At 36.3% G+C, this 15,090-nt stretch overlaps 1 protein-coding gene across 1 annotated transcript in view; it reads left to right on the plus strand.

Annotated features, from left to right (window-relative positions):
* The window catches only part of LOC140155772 (X-ray radiation resistance-associated protein 1-like), a 72,403-nt gene that overhangs the window by 56,639 nt on the left and 674 nt on the right, over positions 1 to 15,090 (plus strand). The window contains 3 exon segments of the mRNA XM_072178735.1: positions 6,838 to 7,042; positions 10,619 to 10,731; positions 14,432 to 14,602. Coding sequence (XP_072034836.1) covers positions 6,838 to 7,042; positions 10,619 to 10,731; positions 14,432 to 14,602 — 489 coding nt within the window.

Below are 15,090 nucleotides of genomic sequence, written 5' to 3' on the forward strand. Positions count from 1 at the left end.
CCACACTCTCTCTAATACCCCACCAGACCCTCACTCTCTCTTGTACTCCACCAGACACTCACTCGCTCTAAAACACCATCAGGCTGACCCATACTCTCTCTAATGCCCCACCAGACTCCCACTCTCTCTTATACTCCACTATACACTCACTCTCTCTAAAACACCACCAGGCTGACCCATACTCTCTCTAATACCCTACCAAGCCTTCACTTTCTCTTATACCTCATCAGACCATCAATCTCTCTAAAACACCACCAGACTGGACCAAATTCTCTCTAATACCCCACCAGACCCTCTCTCTTATACGCCACCAGACACTCACTCGCTCTAAAACACCACCAGGCTGACCCAAACTCTCTCTAATACCCCACCAAGCCATCACTCTCTCTTATACTCCACCAGACACTCACTAGCTCTAAAACACCACCAGACTGGCACACACTGTTTCTAATACCCCACAAGACCCTCACTCTCTCTTATACGCCACCAGACACTCACTCGCTCTAAAACACCACCAGGCTGACCCAAACTCTCTCTAATACCCCACCCAGCCATCACTCTCTTATACTCCACCAGACACTCACTCGCTCTAAAACACCAACAGGCTGACCCATACTCTCTCTAATACCCCACCAAGCCTTCACTCTCTCTTATACTCCACCAGACACTCACTCGCTCTAAAACACCAACAGGCTGACCCATACTCTCTCTAATACCCCACCAAGCCTTCACTCTCTCTTATACTCCACCAGACACTCACTCGCTCTAAAACACCACCAGGCTGACCCCAACTCTCTCTAATACCCCACCCAGCCATCACTCGCTCTTATACTCCACCAGACACTCACTAGCTCTAAAACACCCCCAGATTGGCGCACACTCTCTCTAATACCTCACCAGACCCTCACTCTCTCTTATAATCCACCAGACACTCACTCGCTCTAAAACACCACCAGGCTGGCCCAAACTCTCTCTAATACCCCACCAAGCATTCACTCTCTCTTAACTCCATCAGACCCTCACTCTCTCTGAAACACCACCAGACTGGAGGATACCCATTTAATCCCAAAACATTGTGTCCCTTTAAGCGGTTAACCTCTTAACCCCATTGTACGTCTTGACGTATATTTGAAGCCTTCATCATTGCAAATACATGTAGCTACCAAAATGCTACCTATTGCGATACACTGTGTTAACCGGTCGTACCTATTTTGCTTTTTAAAGCATATGATCTTTGACCTCTGGGGTTGCGGCTAGCATAGCATACTTCTAGGGTCATAGGCCATCATTGTACCAAGTATGAACCCTGAGGGCGCTTATAGTAGTTGGGCTAGAGCTGTTTGAAATTTTACACATATTGCCCCCTGTAGCCCATGACCTTTGACCTTTGGGGTCGGGGTACCCTAGGATGTATCTAGGGGTCATGGGCCATCATTGTACCAAGTATGGGCCCAGGGGCTACTTTAGTTCCTGAGCTAGAGGGGTGCAAAGGACTGATCTTGAGAAGGAGAAGAAGGAGAAGGAGAAGCCGAAGACTAAACACAACAAATACAATATCTATGCCCGTTAACACGGGCATAGATAAGAAGAACCTGTAAGAAAAAAGACACAGTGTAATAAAACACCCATTGTCTTGATATAACATTTGTAAATGATAATATTTCAAAAGAGCCTACGTCCCACTCATAGCATCCACACAGTCAACTATAATTTGGTTCACCTCAAGTTCGGTAGTGACGTCAATGCTTTTTCGCGGGTGCGCCGCAAGCGTGCCGACTAGCCGCCACTGAACGCATGCCTGGACACTCGGCGCGTTGAACTTTACGCGCGCGATTCGATACTGCGGCGAGAAAAATATGCACCTACGTCACTACCAAACTTGAGGTGAACCAAATTATAGCGCGTTTCCTGTCACAGGAAGCAAACAAGTGATCAGGTATTAGAATGAAAGATCATCAGGTAATGAAAGTGATCAGGTAATTTTGGCTTTGTTGACTATTCAACATATGCAGAGATTTTAATGGTGGCACAAGTGGTAAAGAATATATTGATACAGCCTTCCCTATTAGAAACTTGTTGGTTTTCTATTAGAAAAGGAAATTAAACCTAATTGTGGTTTTAGTCACTAAGATAGGCATCTCCGAATAGCGGCACGCACGCCACTTGTGGCGTGCTACGGGTGCCCGAGTGGCTCGCAGCACCCTTTTATTTACAAAAAAATAGAAAAATAAAAATTCAGTTTTTTATAAGTTTGAAGTGTATTTATCTGTATAATATTATGTCTGTTGAAATAGTTAACATTTGGAATTGCCTACTAGATGGAATAGTCGAAGACATATCTGACAGCGGCACACCATCCTTCAAGAGCAGAGTGCATAAGCATCTTATTCTCGTGTCTGATGCTTTACTGTACCCTTTCACTCTTGTTGTTCCTGCTGTGAACCACTGATTGGCACATGTGGTTGTCTTTTATAGTGTGTAGGTGCCTATTTAAGTTCTTGACCTGTGTCACTCCTCATGGGCTATTGTTGACTCTAGCATTTTATATCAAAAAGAAAAAAAGAACAATCAGACCATGCCTCATGCTAATGGAACAACTGTCAAATGCATGTGATTGTGGCATTTTTATTTACCGCACACAAACAGCTTTTTGAACTAATTTTTGAAGTATTCCAATTGACTGCTGACAATGTCTAGCTATATGTATATAATGCTCTGCATCCAACAGAAAGAAAACAAAAAAGTGAAGGATACAGCACTTTATCAACCACTTTAAAATGTCTGTATTTAAATTTGCCTTGATCCATTGATGGTGATATATAACGATATGTGATGATATATGACACCACCTAAATCATACATGGCAAAGGATCAGGAACCTTTTGTAACAAACCGGTGTTACAAACCACTTTAAATGTAATGGCAGAAGCAGTAGTCTTGCGATGCCTGTGTTTAATAACATGAACACATCTGCCCAAGAGATTGTAAAAATCCTTAGCAACATTGCTGTTATATAGTGACAGTTATTTTGGGTGTATGTAACATTTACCAAGTGGGAAAAAATAAACCGAAAAATTAGTGGCAGGAAATAACGAAAAAAGCAGCAAAAACTTTTTATACATTTGACTTCAATAGATTATTATGTAAACTGAGCATTTGATTTTTGTCTGATTAGATCTCACATGGTAGAATTTGTTGTTACATTTAGGCTCCCTACATACATAAGCCTGCAAGGGCTTTAAAGGACATACCCTCAAAGTGGTAACCATATATGGGAATGTTGACAGCATTGACAACTGATGTGTGATATTCCTGCCTGTTACATTCAGCTGAAGTAAAAAGTTGGTGGCAACAAAGATTTTGTCAGCTTATAAAATTGTGGGGTTTGCAGGAAAAAAAGCAATAGCTTTGTAAAAAAACAAAAACTATTTTTAGTTTAGATACAGGCAAAATGGAGAACAAAAGGTTAGTAACATATTCAAGAAAATTGGGTTTTATCGTTTGTGCGAAATTACAAAGAATTGGCCTAGCAGAGAAATCTACTTTATATTTACGCTGAAAATGCTCTCGTTTTTTTCACAAAGCTGCATAAAAGGGACGATATTTGATATTGGATGTAAGTTTAAAGACAGTCTATATCCAAAACCAATACGGTTAACCCCTTTAAGGATTATGAAGAAGTAGGTTACATATATACATCATTCAGGTGCATGGGAAGTCACTTTTCAACTAGACTAAGTCTACTTCATGAATATCTTACACCAAGGATACTCCAACAATCAGCATTATAAACACTCATAACTTAGTAACCAACTATGATAGAGATGTACACATGTTTACTATGCTAATGGATGATGTAAATATTACTCAATTATCACAATTGCTTCATTTTGCCTGTTTGGATCAAATTCAGTGATGGGCTAATTCCAGTCAAAATATTATACACACCTATGGAAGACATAACCTAAATCTTCCACACAGAGTGTAGATTTCAAATGGAGTCACTCATCAGGTAATCCCATTTGAAATTCGCACACTGTCTGTGGAATAATAAGGTCATGTCTTTCATAGGGTGTGTGGATTTCAACTGGAAAGGTCCAACTGATTATTTATGCTACTCTTTGTTCCAAACTATCCAACAACAAAAAATGAAGCGCACAAATAAACGTATCAAAAACCATTTCTGTTTTAGTTGGGTTAGTTTAAATCTTGATTAAGCTCAGCCAGTATGTACAGTAGCTGTACACAATGGTCAAAGAGAACTTGACAATTGAATTTGTTATCTGCAGAATTGAACAGGAATAGCGTTGATTGATAAAGCAATATTTTATCTTGTGCTAGGGGTGTGCAATGTGTCTTATTCAAGAGTGGAATGCCCTCACAGCAAAGCAATAACCTGTTAATTTATTCCAAAAGTACAATGAAATGCCATAGATAGCAACTTGTGTAATCAATAGATCTGTTTTCTTTTAATGTCTGGCTCAGGCTGATGCTAACATGATAGATTGGTTAATGAGTGTGGGTGGTGCCAAGTAATATTTAATAGTGTGCTTGGATCATGACATAGCGGTGTTTGCACTCCAATATTGATATAGATAAAGAGGACACATAACAGGAATGTCATGGGTTCTATTGAAGAGATCCCAAGACTTTGATATAATGGTAATTTTAGACTCATGTGCATGGTTTGTCTCAGGAGGGGGGGGGGAACACCCAAAACTTTAACAACAACAAACCATGACACATGGAAACATAAATGCAATTATTGACTTCCATGACTTATTTTCTATAAGATCAATGTTTTTATAATCAGAAGATTTCTACTTAAGTGGCTAATACTGAAAAAATGTGGCTTCTGCAATCCCACTTGCCTTTAGATTCAAGGAGCAGTGGCAGCGCTACCAGGGGGAAGTTTTTTCCCTCAGTTTGTCGCCCCCCACTTTTGACGGCGAAACCCCCCAAATTACATAAATTTCCACTTTTCACAGCAAAATTTGTCAATTTCCCCCCTGAAATTAAATTTTACCCCATGCCCCCCCGCAAAAAATTCCTGGTGCCGCCACTGTAAAGGAGCCTTGTCAGTGTCAACATGTATGTAAGCCTGAAAAAGCAAGAAAGGACACTGAAAGTGTTAACCATATACATTACAAGAATGTTGACAGCATTGACAACTGATGTGTGATAAAAGGTTGGTGACAAAGATGTTATCAGCTTATAAAATAATCAAGAGTTTTCCAGAAAAATGCTATGTTCAGTTTTATTAAGAATGTTTTATTTTCCATGAAAATTCTTATGTGATATGATGAGATCTAACCAGGCCAAAAATTGTTAAATAGCAATTATGAAATAAGTGATAAAAATTGGTTCATAAATGTGATGCGATCAAGCAAAATGAGTCTGATGTTGATCAAAATCAAAATTCAGTTTTCAATCTCAGTATATGAGCCATTCTCAGAGCTTTATTTTGCTGAAAACCCTGTCATAATTAGACTTATGGTTCCAGAGATATGGCCATTTTAGTGTTGCTCAGAACAATAAAATACAAAGAAAGTTGAATACTATTATTGATATATCTCAAAATTAATATTCCCGACATCCGACTCATTTTGCTTGATCGCATCACAAATGAGTGTGTGTGGTGCCAAGTGTTATCTAATAGTGTGGTTGGATGCATGCATCTGTCAGCGCTTCATGGGCAAGTTTCATTGTCTTTAAAATGCAGCTGGGAGCATGACCCAATCTTACTCAAATGTTGAGACACCAAGGTTTGATATAATATGGGTAATTTCTACCTCATGTGCGATCATTGACTTCCTTGACTTATTTTCTATATAAAAAGATAGAAATAAACGGAGCACTGCTGTTTACTAAAGATAGCAATACACTGAATACTGCTCAGGCTGTCTACTGAAGAGGGCAATAAACTGAATGTGCTATCTACTGAAGATATCAATAAACTGATTGTGCTGTCTAGTGTCTACTGAAGATAGCAATAAACTTAATGTGCTGTCTGCTGAAGATAGCAATAAACTAAACAATGCTGTCTACTGAAGACAGCAATAAACAGAATGTGCTGTCTACCAAAGATAGCAGTAAACTGAATGTGCTGTCTACTGAAGACAGCAATAAATTGAATGTGCTGTTTACCAAAGATATCAGTAAACTGATTGTGATGTCTACTGAAGATAGCAATAAACTGAATGTGATGTCTACTGAAGATAGCAATAAACTAAATATGCTGTCTAGAACTGAAGATAGCAATAAACTGAATGTGCTGTCTACTGAAGATATAAATAAACAAAATAATGTGCTGTCTACCAAAGATAGCAATAAACTGAATGTGATGTCTACTGAAGATAGCAATAAACTATTATGCTGTCTACTGAAAACAGCAATAAACTGAATGTGCTGTCTACTGATGATAGCAATTAACTCAATATGCTGAAGATAGCAATAAACTGAATGTGATGTCCATGGAAGATAGCAATAAACTGAATGTGCTGTCTACTGAAGACAGCAATAAACTGAATGCGCTGTCTGCTGAAGATAGCAATAAACTGAATGTGATGTCCACTGAAGATAGCAATAAACTAAATGTGCTGTCTGCTGAAGATAACAATAAATTGAATGTGCTGTCTACTGAAGATAGCAATAAACTGAATACTGATTGCTGTCCATTAAAGATAGCAATAAATTGAGCGTAGGTGAAAATTGGGTGTTGAAAACTAACTGGTCAAAGGCAGCTTATGGCCAGGATGAAGTTTGAGGTTATGAAATCCCAAGAGACAATCAATCAGTCAATCAATTAATCATGATCATTTCTTTTTTGCATATCAGGTTGATGACCATGGAGAAGAGGAGGCAGCACCACCACGGAAACCATCACCACCACCTGCAGATCAACCCAAGAAAGACACCAAGGACAGGAAGGGCAAAAAGCGCATTGACAGTGCAGCATACTCTATGGCTGTGCCAGAGAAATTCAAAGGTTATGAGGTCTTCTATGATGCAAATGACGATCCAGAAGTTCCAGTGGCACATGGTTAGTGTTTGAAAAATGATTGTATATTTGTAGGGTTTGTGTGTGTGTGGGGGGGGGCTAAAAGTAGGGGTGTGTATGTTTAGAGTAGGTAATGCTGTATATGCTGTTATTTTCGAATTTTTTGCGATTTTGGGATTTTTGGAAATTGTGCGAGCTGATTATTTTCACAGATTTAATGTAAGTGTAAAGTAACTTTTAAATGTGGTACGTCCACTCGTGAAAGTCGCAAAAATAAAACCCATGTGAAAATAACTATGTATGTTGGTGGGACACAACGTGCTGTGTAGTTGGGGATAAACTGGAACTGGTTGTCCATGTTCCAGTTCCATGTTCCAGAACTGGTTGTCCATGCTTGCAGGATAATGTCGATAGATGACCATAGTAAAATGGGGTGTAGGGCTACATGTAGTTCAGCGGTGGGGCAAATAGAACTCAAAGCGTTAGCAGTTACGAATACTAAAAATGTTTTGGCCAAATCTCCTCAAATTTGATGCAGGTAGCCAACTTCAAACAAATTTTTTTCTGAAATAAATATTGTAGTAAGAAAATCCACAGTGCATATCAAAGGTGTTTGAAGTTTTTACCATATTCAAATGTTGTTTTTCAAATTCACTTCATTTTGGAAAGCTTACTATCAATGGATATCGTTTAAAATTTGGATATGCATTGCTACCACATTAGAGAAATCAAATGATAAAATGGGAATAAGTGGTTCTTGATTTCTTTTATGACTTAATGAACTTGGTGATTTCCAGTGCTTCTCACCTTACCACCCCCCAAAAAAAACCCCTTTTTTTCTTCTAAGTAACAGCCAACACTTGCCAATTATGATTGCAAGAATCAACCAAAGGACACAGCACATTTAAAATAATATATAATTTGTCCAAAATTTAATTTCAAGATAAAGATTTTTAAATTTTGTTTTTGGTACCCCTTTTTGCATTTTTACAGCATTCCAGTGAAAATATTTTGATGTACCAAGTGTTAGTGCTCCTGTATAGTAATTATAATCCTTATTGCATGGGATGTATCAATAATAATTGATGAGATCAGTTGCTATTTGAATTGAAGGAGGAGGTCAGTAACTGGGGTTTTGTTCTGTGTTTTGATATTCAGTAAAGTTCTTTTTAATTATATTCTTTGAGGGTCTTTTATTTAAAAGGTTATTCTGTTTTCGAGAAAATCATAAAAATCTTAATTTTGACCCCAAAATTTTTGGACAGTACATGTTGTCAGTGTATTTTTTTTCTTATTGATTTTCAAAAACTATATGAAGATTTTTTTTTCTTTAAATTTTAACCAACTTTTAGTGCAAAATTGAGAGAAAATATTGAGTTACCTAAAATCATTCTTTATCAACTGAAAGAATACATATTTACGTACTAATTGTGTAAATAATTCAATTTTTTCTGATATAAAAATAGCTTAGGTTCAGTCCAACCTTAAAATGATTTTTTCAATATTGTGGCCAATTTGACTTTCAAGCCTTCCGAATTCGGCACATTTGCACTACATGCAATCATAAGAAAATGGTCAACTTTGGGCTTGTCATTTTATATGAAGTCAACCTATACAATTACTGGGACTTAGCAAAGTTGTAATTTAAGACTAGTAGTTATATATAAGTGATGTTTTATAAATTTTGAAGGTGGACCACATCGACTTTGGGCCCCCTGAAAATATTGAATTTGCAATAAATTTCATCTTCGTGAGGGCGCTGTTCGAAATGTAAATGAGTTGTGACCTCAATTTTTTGGATATGCATTGTATTTATCCTATATATAGCATCAGTGATAACAAAAAATAATTAATCTGACAAAAATGTGAATTTAGGGGGCTAAACTTGCCAGTTTACAAAACATTACATTTTTTTCTTGCATATTTAATGACCCCGTGACACAACGCATAATTACAGAAATTTTTTATTTTTTATTTTTTTGACAAATTGGGCATGCAGTTAGTGTGTATACAAAGTTTCAGACCTCTCTCTCATTTTATAAAGAAGGCACAGACTCCCAAAGATGAAATTTATTTAAAGGGCAACTTTTGGGTCCAAATTTAGACCCCCCTACTCCAACTTTAAATGGCTACCACAGAAAATCTGTAAGAGCTACAGACCTCAAATTTGCAGGTTTTAATATTTTTACAGGTACAACATATGACTAAAATATAAAGCAAATCTGAGGGGGTCAGGTAGGCGCCTCCTTCATTTCATATGGAATGACCCATTTTGAACTTTTAAGTAAAGGAGCTCAGTGACTTATTTGTATTATTTATTTATACTTTCTTTAGGCAGGTTAACCCCTTCAATGCAAATACACCGAAAGTACAACATTCTGATACAGTTAAAACAATTTTAAAATTACATACAAGTACATATGATTGTAGATTATATTATTTTATGATGTAATTTAGAAATTACATATATGAATACACAGATAGATTATGATGCAGATGGAATAAACAAATTTATGAAGAATGAATCCTATGCTTAAATTCATAAATTGAGAGAGACTCATGGATTCATTTAATTACATTTAATATCAGCAGAAAGAATGTTCCAAATTTTGGCAGCACATGAATTAAAAGTCCTTTTCCCTGCATTAATATTCCATGACACTTCATGGAGATTAAAGTTGGTATGACTCCTTGTGCCTTTTAGAATGCATGCTATATATGAAATTAAATTAAATTAAAACTAGTCTCGACATGCTTTAGGTAATTTGCTATAGGTAAAATAATGAATTCTCGACCATGAGAGGCTATACCTCCTGCGTCACCGTACTTTTCAAACAATAACACGATCCCGCACCTACATGACCGAACAATTACTTTGCCTAACAACAAACGTGTGATTGGTCTATTCTCAAAAGCTCCGTTTGCACTGTAAGTGCCGGTCTTTGCGTACTACGCTTGACGCAAATACCTGTTTATACCCAAGTTGGCTCTCATGATTGAGAATTAGATATTTTGCCTATAAACAACATCTGCATGGTTTTCTAGAGCAGGCATTTTTTTTAATGTGGGAACTTGAAAAACCTTTTAGATTCAATTAGCATTGCAAATTCTGATTCCATAACTTAACAGTTGTCTCAAGTTGCTCCAATTATTGCTTATTTCGACTTCAGAAGTATCATTAAGGATGATATTCAGTAAAGAACCAAGCAAAGAAAGAAACAATAAAATGATCAAGCAAGCAAGCAAGCAAGCAAACAAGCAAACAGGCAAGCAAGCAAGCAAGCGCAATTTACAAATTTCATCCTGTACAAAGTTTACTTGTAAATATTGAATGTACTTACTTGCATGATGTAGTGTTTCCAGGTGTTCTGCCTGGTGGTTAGTGTCAACAAGTTTGGCTATTATTAACCCTAACCGCCTAAGGGCTTTTTGGCGACGGGAAAGAAGGAAGGAATAAAGAGAGAAAAGAAGGAAATAAGTTGTTTTACCCCAAACTCCCTATCTAAAATGATGGGTAGACTTAGTCTCCTAAGACACTGCTGCTTGTATATTTCATATTAGACATTGATTGTCAAATTAATATTCCATATATACCATCTGCATGTTTTCTTACTCCAGACATACAAGGTAATCTACGGTCTCTACGTCTGGCACTCAAGCACCCAACTAATTACAGGGATAATAAGGTGGACCTGGAAAGATTACAGAAACCGTTTCATCCGTACCTAAAGGTAAATAAGGAAGGTGTTGTTATAGGTGTGAATTCACAGAAGCAGGCAGAACTTCAAGGCATTAAAATAATATAGGACAAAACGTGCATTTCTAATAGAGAAATCAAAGCGGACTATCATAATACTTATGTATATTGCATTCTGATCCTCCTAAGAATATTTTCATCTCACATGTTGAGTAGACTACAATAAATTTGGGCTTGTGTTTCATGAAGTGTTAATGTATGGTTTTCTCGGGATGAGTCTTAAGACACAACTGCAAGGCATTAATTATAAGAGGATAGGATACAGTGATGTAATACACTAGGGAAATCAAAGAAAAGTCTCAAATACTGCAATCATCCAATTATAGTCCCATCTGAGTTTTTTAGTTGGAAAAAAAGCCAGAAAAGTGGGGTGGGATTATGAACAGATGCAATATCTGAGTTGTGTGTCAGGGATGTAAGTTTTTATTTCTTTCTGATTTTTCTTCATTTCTGTTCTTTTTTCTGGATTTGGTTGTCCATATACTTTTAAGCTCTAGATTATTTCATCATAAAAGGAGCAAAAAAAACCCCCCATTTTTTAGGGTATATCCCTATCCCTATAGTGTGTCTGTTTCCAGATTTCTAACGTTTGCTAAAAGATTGTGCATCGACTTTACCATTTTAAACGTTTGTAACTCTAAACCATTTTCCAACCTGATGTGGCAGTGACGTCAGTGCGTATTTCATTAGGCGCAGCTTCAAGTAGCTAGCGGATAATCAAAGAGCTGGCGTACGACGCAAGCGCTTAATAATGCATAGATGCACATGAGAAACAGCTTCCTCAACACGTTGACGTCACTGCCACATCAGGGTGAAGAATATTATAGTATTCAATAACTGACTGTAAATATGAAGGTATCAACTCAGGCAGAGACAACTCAGGCAATTATTTTGACACCAAAGTTAACATATAAACCGACAGATAAAATAAATAAACTACGGAGGTAATCCACAAGGTGCCTATTTTCTTCAACATGTAAATGACTAAAGTTGAGGTAGTAATGTTTCCAAAACTTACCACGTTGTTATGGAACATTTTGCAAAAATTGATATTTGTCACATGTTTAAGGAGTAGGCTTATTATTGAACATGGAACGATAATCCGACAGTATTTATGTTGAGTTTTGATCTTCCAGTAGTATTCTATTACTCTCATGGGCCCATTATTGCGCATTGTGATTTGTCAAAACTCATCGCATAAGGGCACTGTATTTGAAATAATAATAATAAAATTGTACACAATGTTTTGAATCTTCCGATTCACATGATTTGTGAGAGTCAAATACTCACTATTTATCATATTTGCTTTAGAGAGTCTGATCAAATACACACTGCGGAAGAGTTGAATGAAATGTCAACTTGTGATCTCTTGGGCTTTACAGTTGGATTTATTTACAAGCTATATTGCACAAAATATCTGAAAAGAAACAGATGCATCATGTGAAAGCAAAAGGATTTTAAATTTGTACATCAACAGGCTGACATCCATGTGTTTTATATTCATGTTTTATGTATTGGTTATCAACATTCATGTATTGTTTATTTCATGTATGAGTTTGCATATTCCACCGTTCAGCCCTTTTGACACAAATAAATGTAAAGGGTTTTACCATGGGTATATCTGAGACTGAATAAATGAGCAAAGGAATGCAAATTTTCAAATATATTCATCAGCCCAGCACTGTAAGTTGGTCTTACGTTTTTTGAGTATGTTACAGGGATGAGAATTTCAAATATTACACCCGAGTTCTGTTAGGTCTTATGTGTCTCGATTCTTCTTTCGTATTGAAGAAATACATTTTTCAATATGGATGGCCAAATTATTTTTCAATTATGGATGGCTTTTCCTCCCAGCTACATACACTTAAGTACATATCATTAGATTTAGCAAGTTTACTTTGAGGACTGATAAATATCAAAAAAATATTGCTTTTTAATAATTTGCCATAAAATTTGTACATTGCAAATTTCAAAAAATCATTGATTATTTGATATCAGGACATTCCTCATATTTAGAATGCAATTTGGTGTGTCTGATTGCTCTCAGGTCCCACACAAAATATGGTGAAAACATTGCTAATCAATTCCTTAAAGTATTTCAATATTACACCCGAGCTCTGTAGGTGTTATGCTTCTTGGGCACGCAAAAGGGATGGAAATTTCAAATTTTACACCAGAGCACTGAAGGTCTTGTATTTCTTGAGTATGTTAAAGGGATGGAAATTTCAATATTACACCTGAGCTCTGTAGGTCTTGTGTTTCTTGAGTACGTTAAAAGGGATGCAAATGTCAAATATTACACCCAAGCTCTGTAGGTCTTATGTTTCATGAGTATGTTAAAGGGATGGAAATTTCAAATATTAAGGTGGTTTTGGATGATATTTCTGGAAATTAAGAAATGCTTTGAGCATGTTTTCAATAGACTAATTGAGTAGGGCAAAGTACACTGATCAGTATGTCTTTTGTTTGAAGCAAATCGGACATACGGTTTTCATAATACATCAATTTATATTTTCTTTGTATCTTATTGTTTTTATCAATAATCAATGCAGTTAATGAGCTAAAATGACTGTAAAGGCTCATTAATATGTAATTTTTGCCAATATTTTGCTAAAAATCCATGCATAAATGTTCAGGGTACTTTTATTTTGCATACTTTTGCCCTGAAACTTGGTCAAAGTGTTTCTAATATGTTCTAATGTATTATATAGTGAAGCCGCCCCCTAATTTGCATATTTGCATAAATGCTAATTAATTATGCAAATATGCAAATTAGGGGCGGCTTCACTATATAATACATTAGAACATATAAGGAACACTTTGACCAAGTTTCAAGGCAAAAGTATGCAAAATAAAAGTACCCTAAATAATAAGATATAAAGAAAATATAAATTGATATATTTTGAAAACCATATGTCCGATTTGCTTCAAACGAAAGGCATATTGATAGTTGTGCTTTGCTCTACTCATTTAATCTGTTTGAAACATGCTTAGAGCACCTCCATAATGCCTCCAATACCACCTTAAACCCAATCACTGTAGGTCTTATGTTTCTTGAGTACCTTAAAGGGATGCAAATTTCAAATATTACATTCAATTTCTGCAGGTCTTATGTTTCTTGAGTATGTTAAAGGGATGCAGATTTCAAATATTCTAACACTGCTCTGTAGGTCATGCCAGAATATTCTATACTTTCTCATGATTTTAAGAATTATGAGACCTTGTTGATAAGCTGGAAGGGCAAAATATATCAGTTAAATTCTCAGAGCAGGGGTTCTCATTTAATTTTGCTCTGGTACTAAGACAAAGACAATTATTTTGAGGCCAGATAGCTTTATGAAGCAATCAGTTTTCATTTTGGCTGAGTTAACCAACCAGAAAGTTTTTGCTTGCTGGATCTGGCCAAAAGGGCTATCAATTGAGAATTCCACCTTAGAATCTTTCTAAAATGATCATGTATGTACTACCTGTGTTACCCAATGTTTACTTCAAACCTTCAAAAGCAAAAACCTGCCAAATCTAACCTTAACCTTGAATAGCTAAGTCTACAAGAGCAGTTGATAATAAAAACAGGAAGTCGTAAGACTAGCTGTAAGACATAAACACATGGATTAGGTTTAAAATAAGGTATTACAAGCTTAATATAATAGACTACTTACCATTTTCTCTGACAGAGCAAACTCCCTCCTAAGCCACCACATCAAACCAAAGCGGAGAAGTTAGAAGACGTCTTAGAGCAGATGAAAAACCGCTTGACAACAGAAGAAGTCAATCTTGCCAAGATTCTCGACAACAAGAAAAAGATGAAAGAGGATTTTCCAGAGGTCACTGACTTACTGAGAGAGGTAAGGATTTTGAATGCATGAAGCTGTTTAAATGTTAACACGGAGAGTATTTGAATCAATTCTATTATAGTTTGTTAAGTTCCAATTTGCATTTTGAAGTCCTGTCAATATATAACGCTTTAATTGTGATTCAACTGTTGAGTATTTGATTTCAAACAGCTGATGACAATTGTCAGGCCTTTTTGCATAACATCTGAAAATGAATCCATAATTTATGTCTACTTTTTTGAAAAAGTTAGCGCTGTATAAAAAGTTGTTTACATCTCACCAGGTTGTGACCTTATATGTTTATGTACACATAATAAACATCACTTTTACCGGAACTCGATAGGGTTGCACAAATGGCGCATTGATTTAGTGGTGTGCTCCCTAAAAGCCACTTAAATATTGAGAGCTATTAATAGTTTTGCAATACTTTTGGGTCATATTTTTCAAATATTCAAATAGTCTCAGCATCCCTGATTTTAAGTGAGTAATTGAAAGTTGAA

Source organism: Amphiura filiformis, chromosome 6 (assembly GCF_039555335.1).
Source record: "Amphiura filiformis chromosome 6, Afil_fr2py, whole genome shotgun sequence".
NCBI lineage: Eukaryota > Metazoa > Echinodermata > Ophiuroidea > Amphilepidida > Amphiuridae > Amphiura > Amphiura filiformis.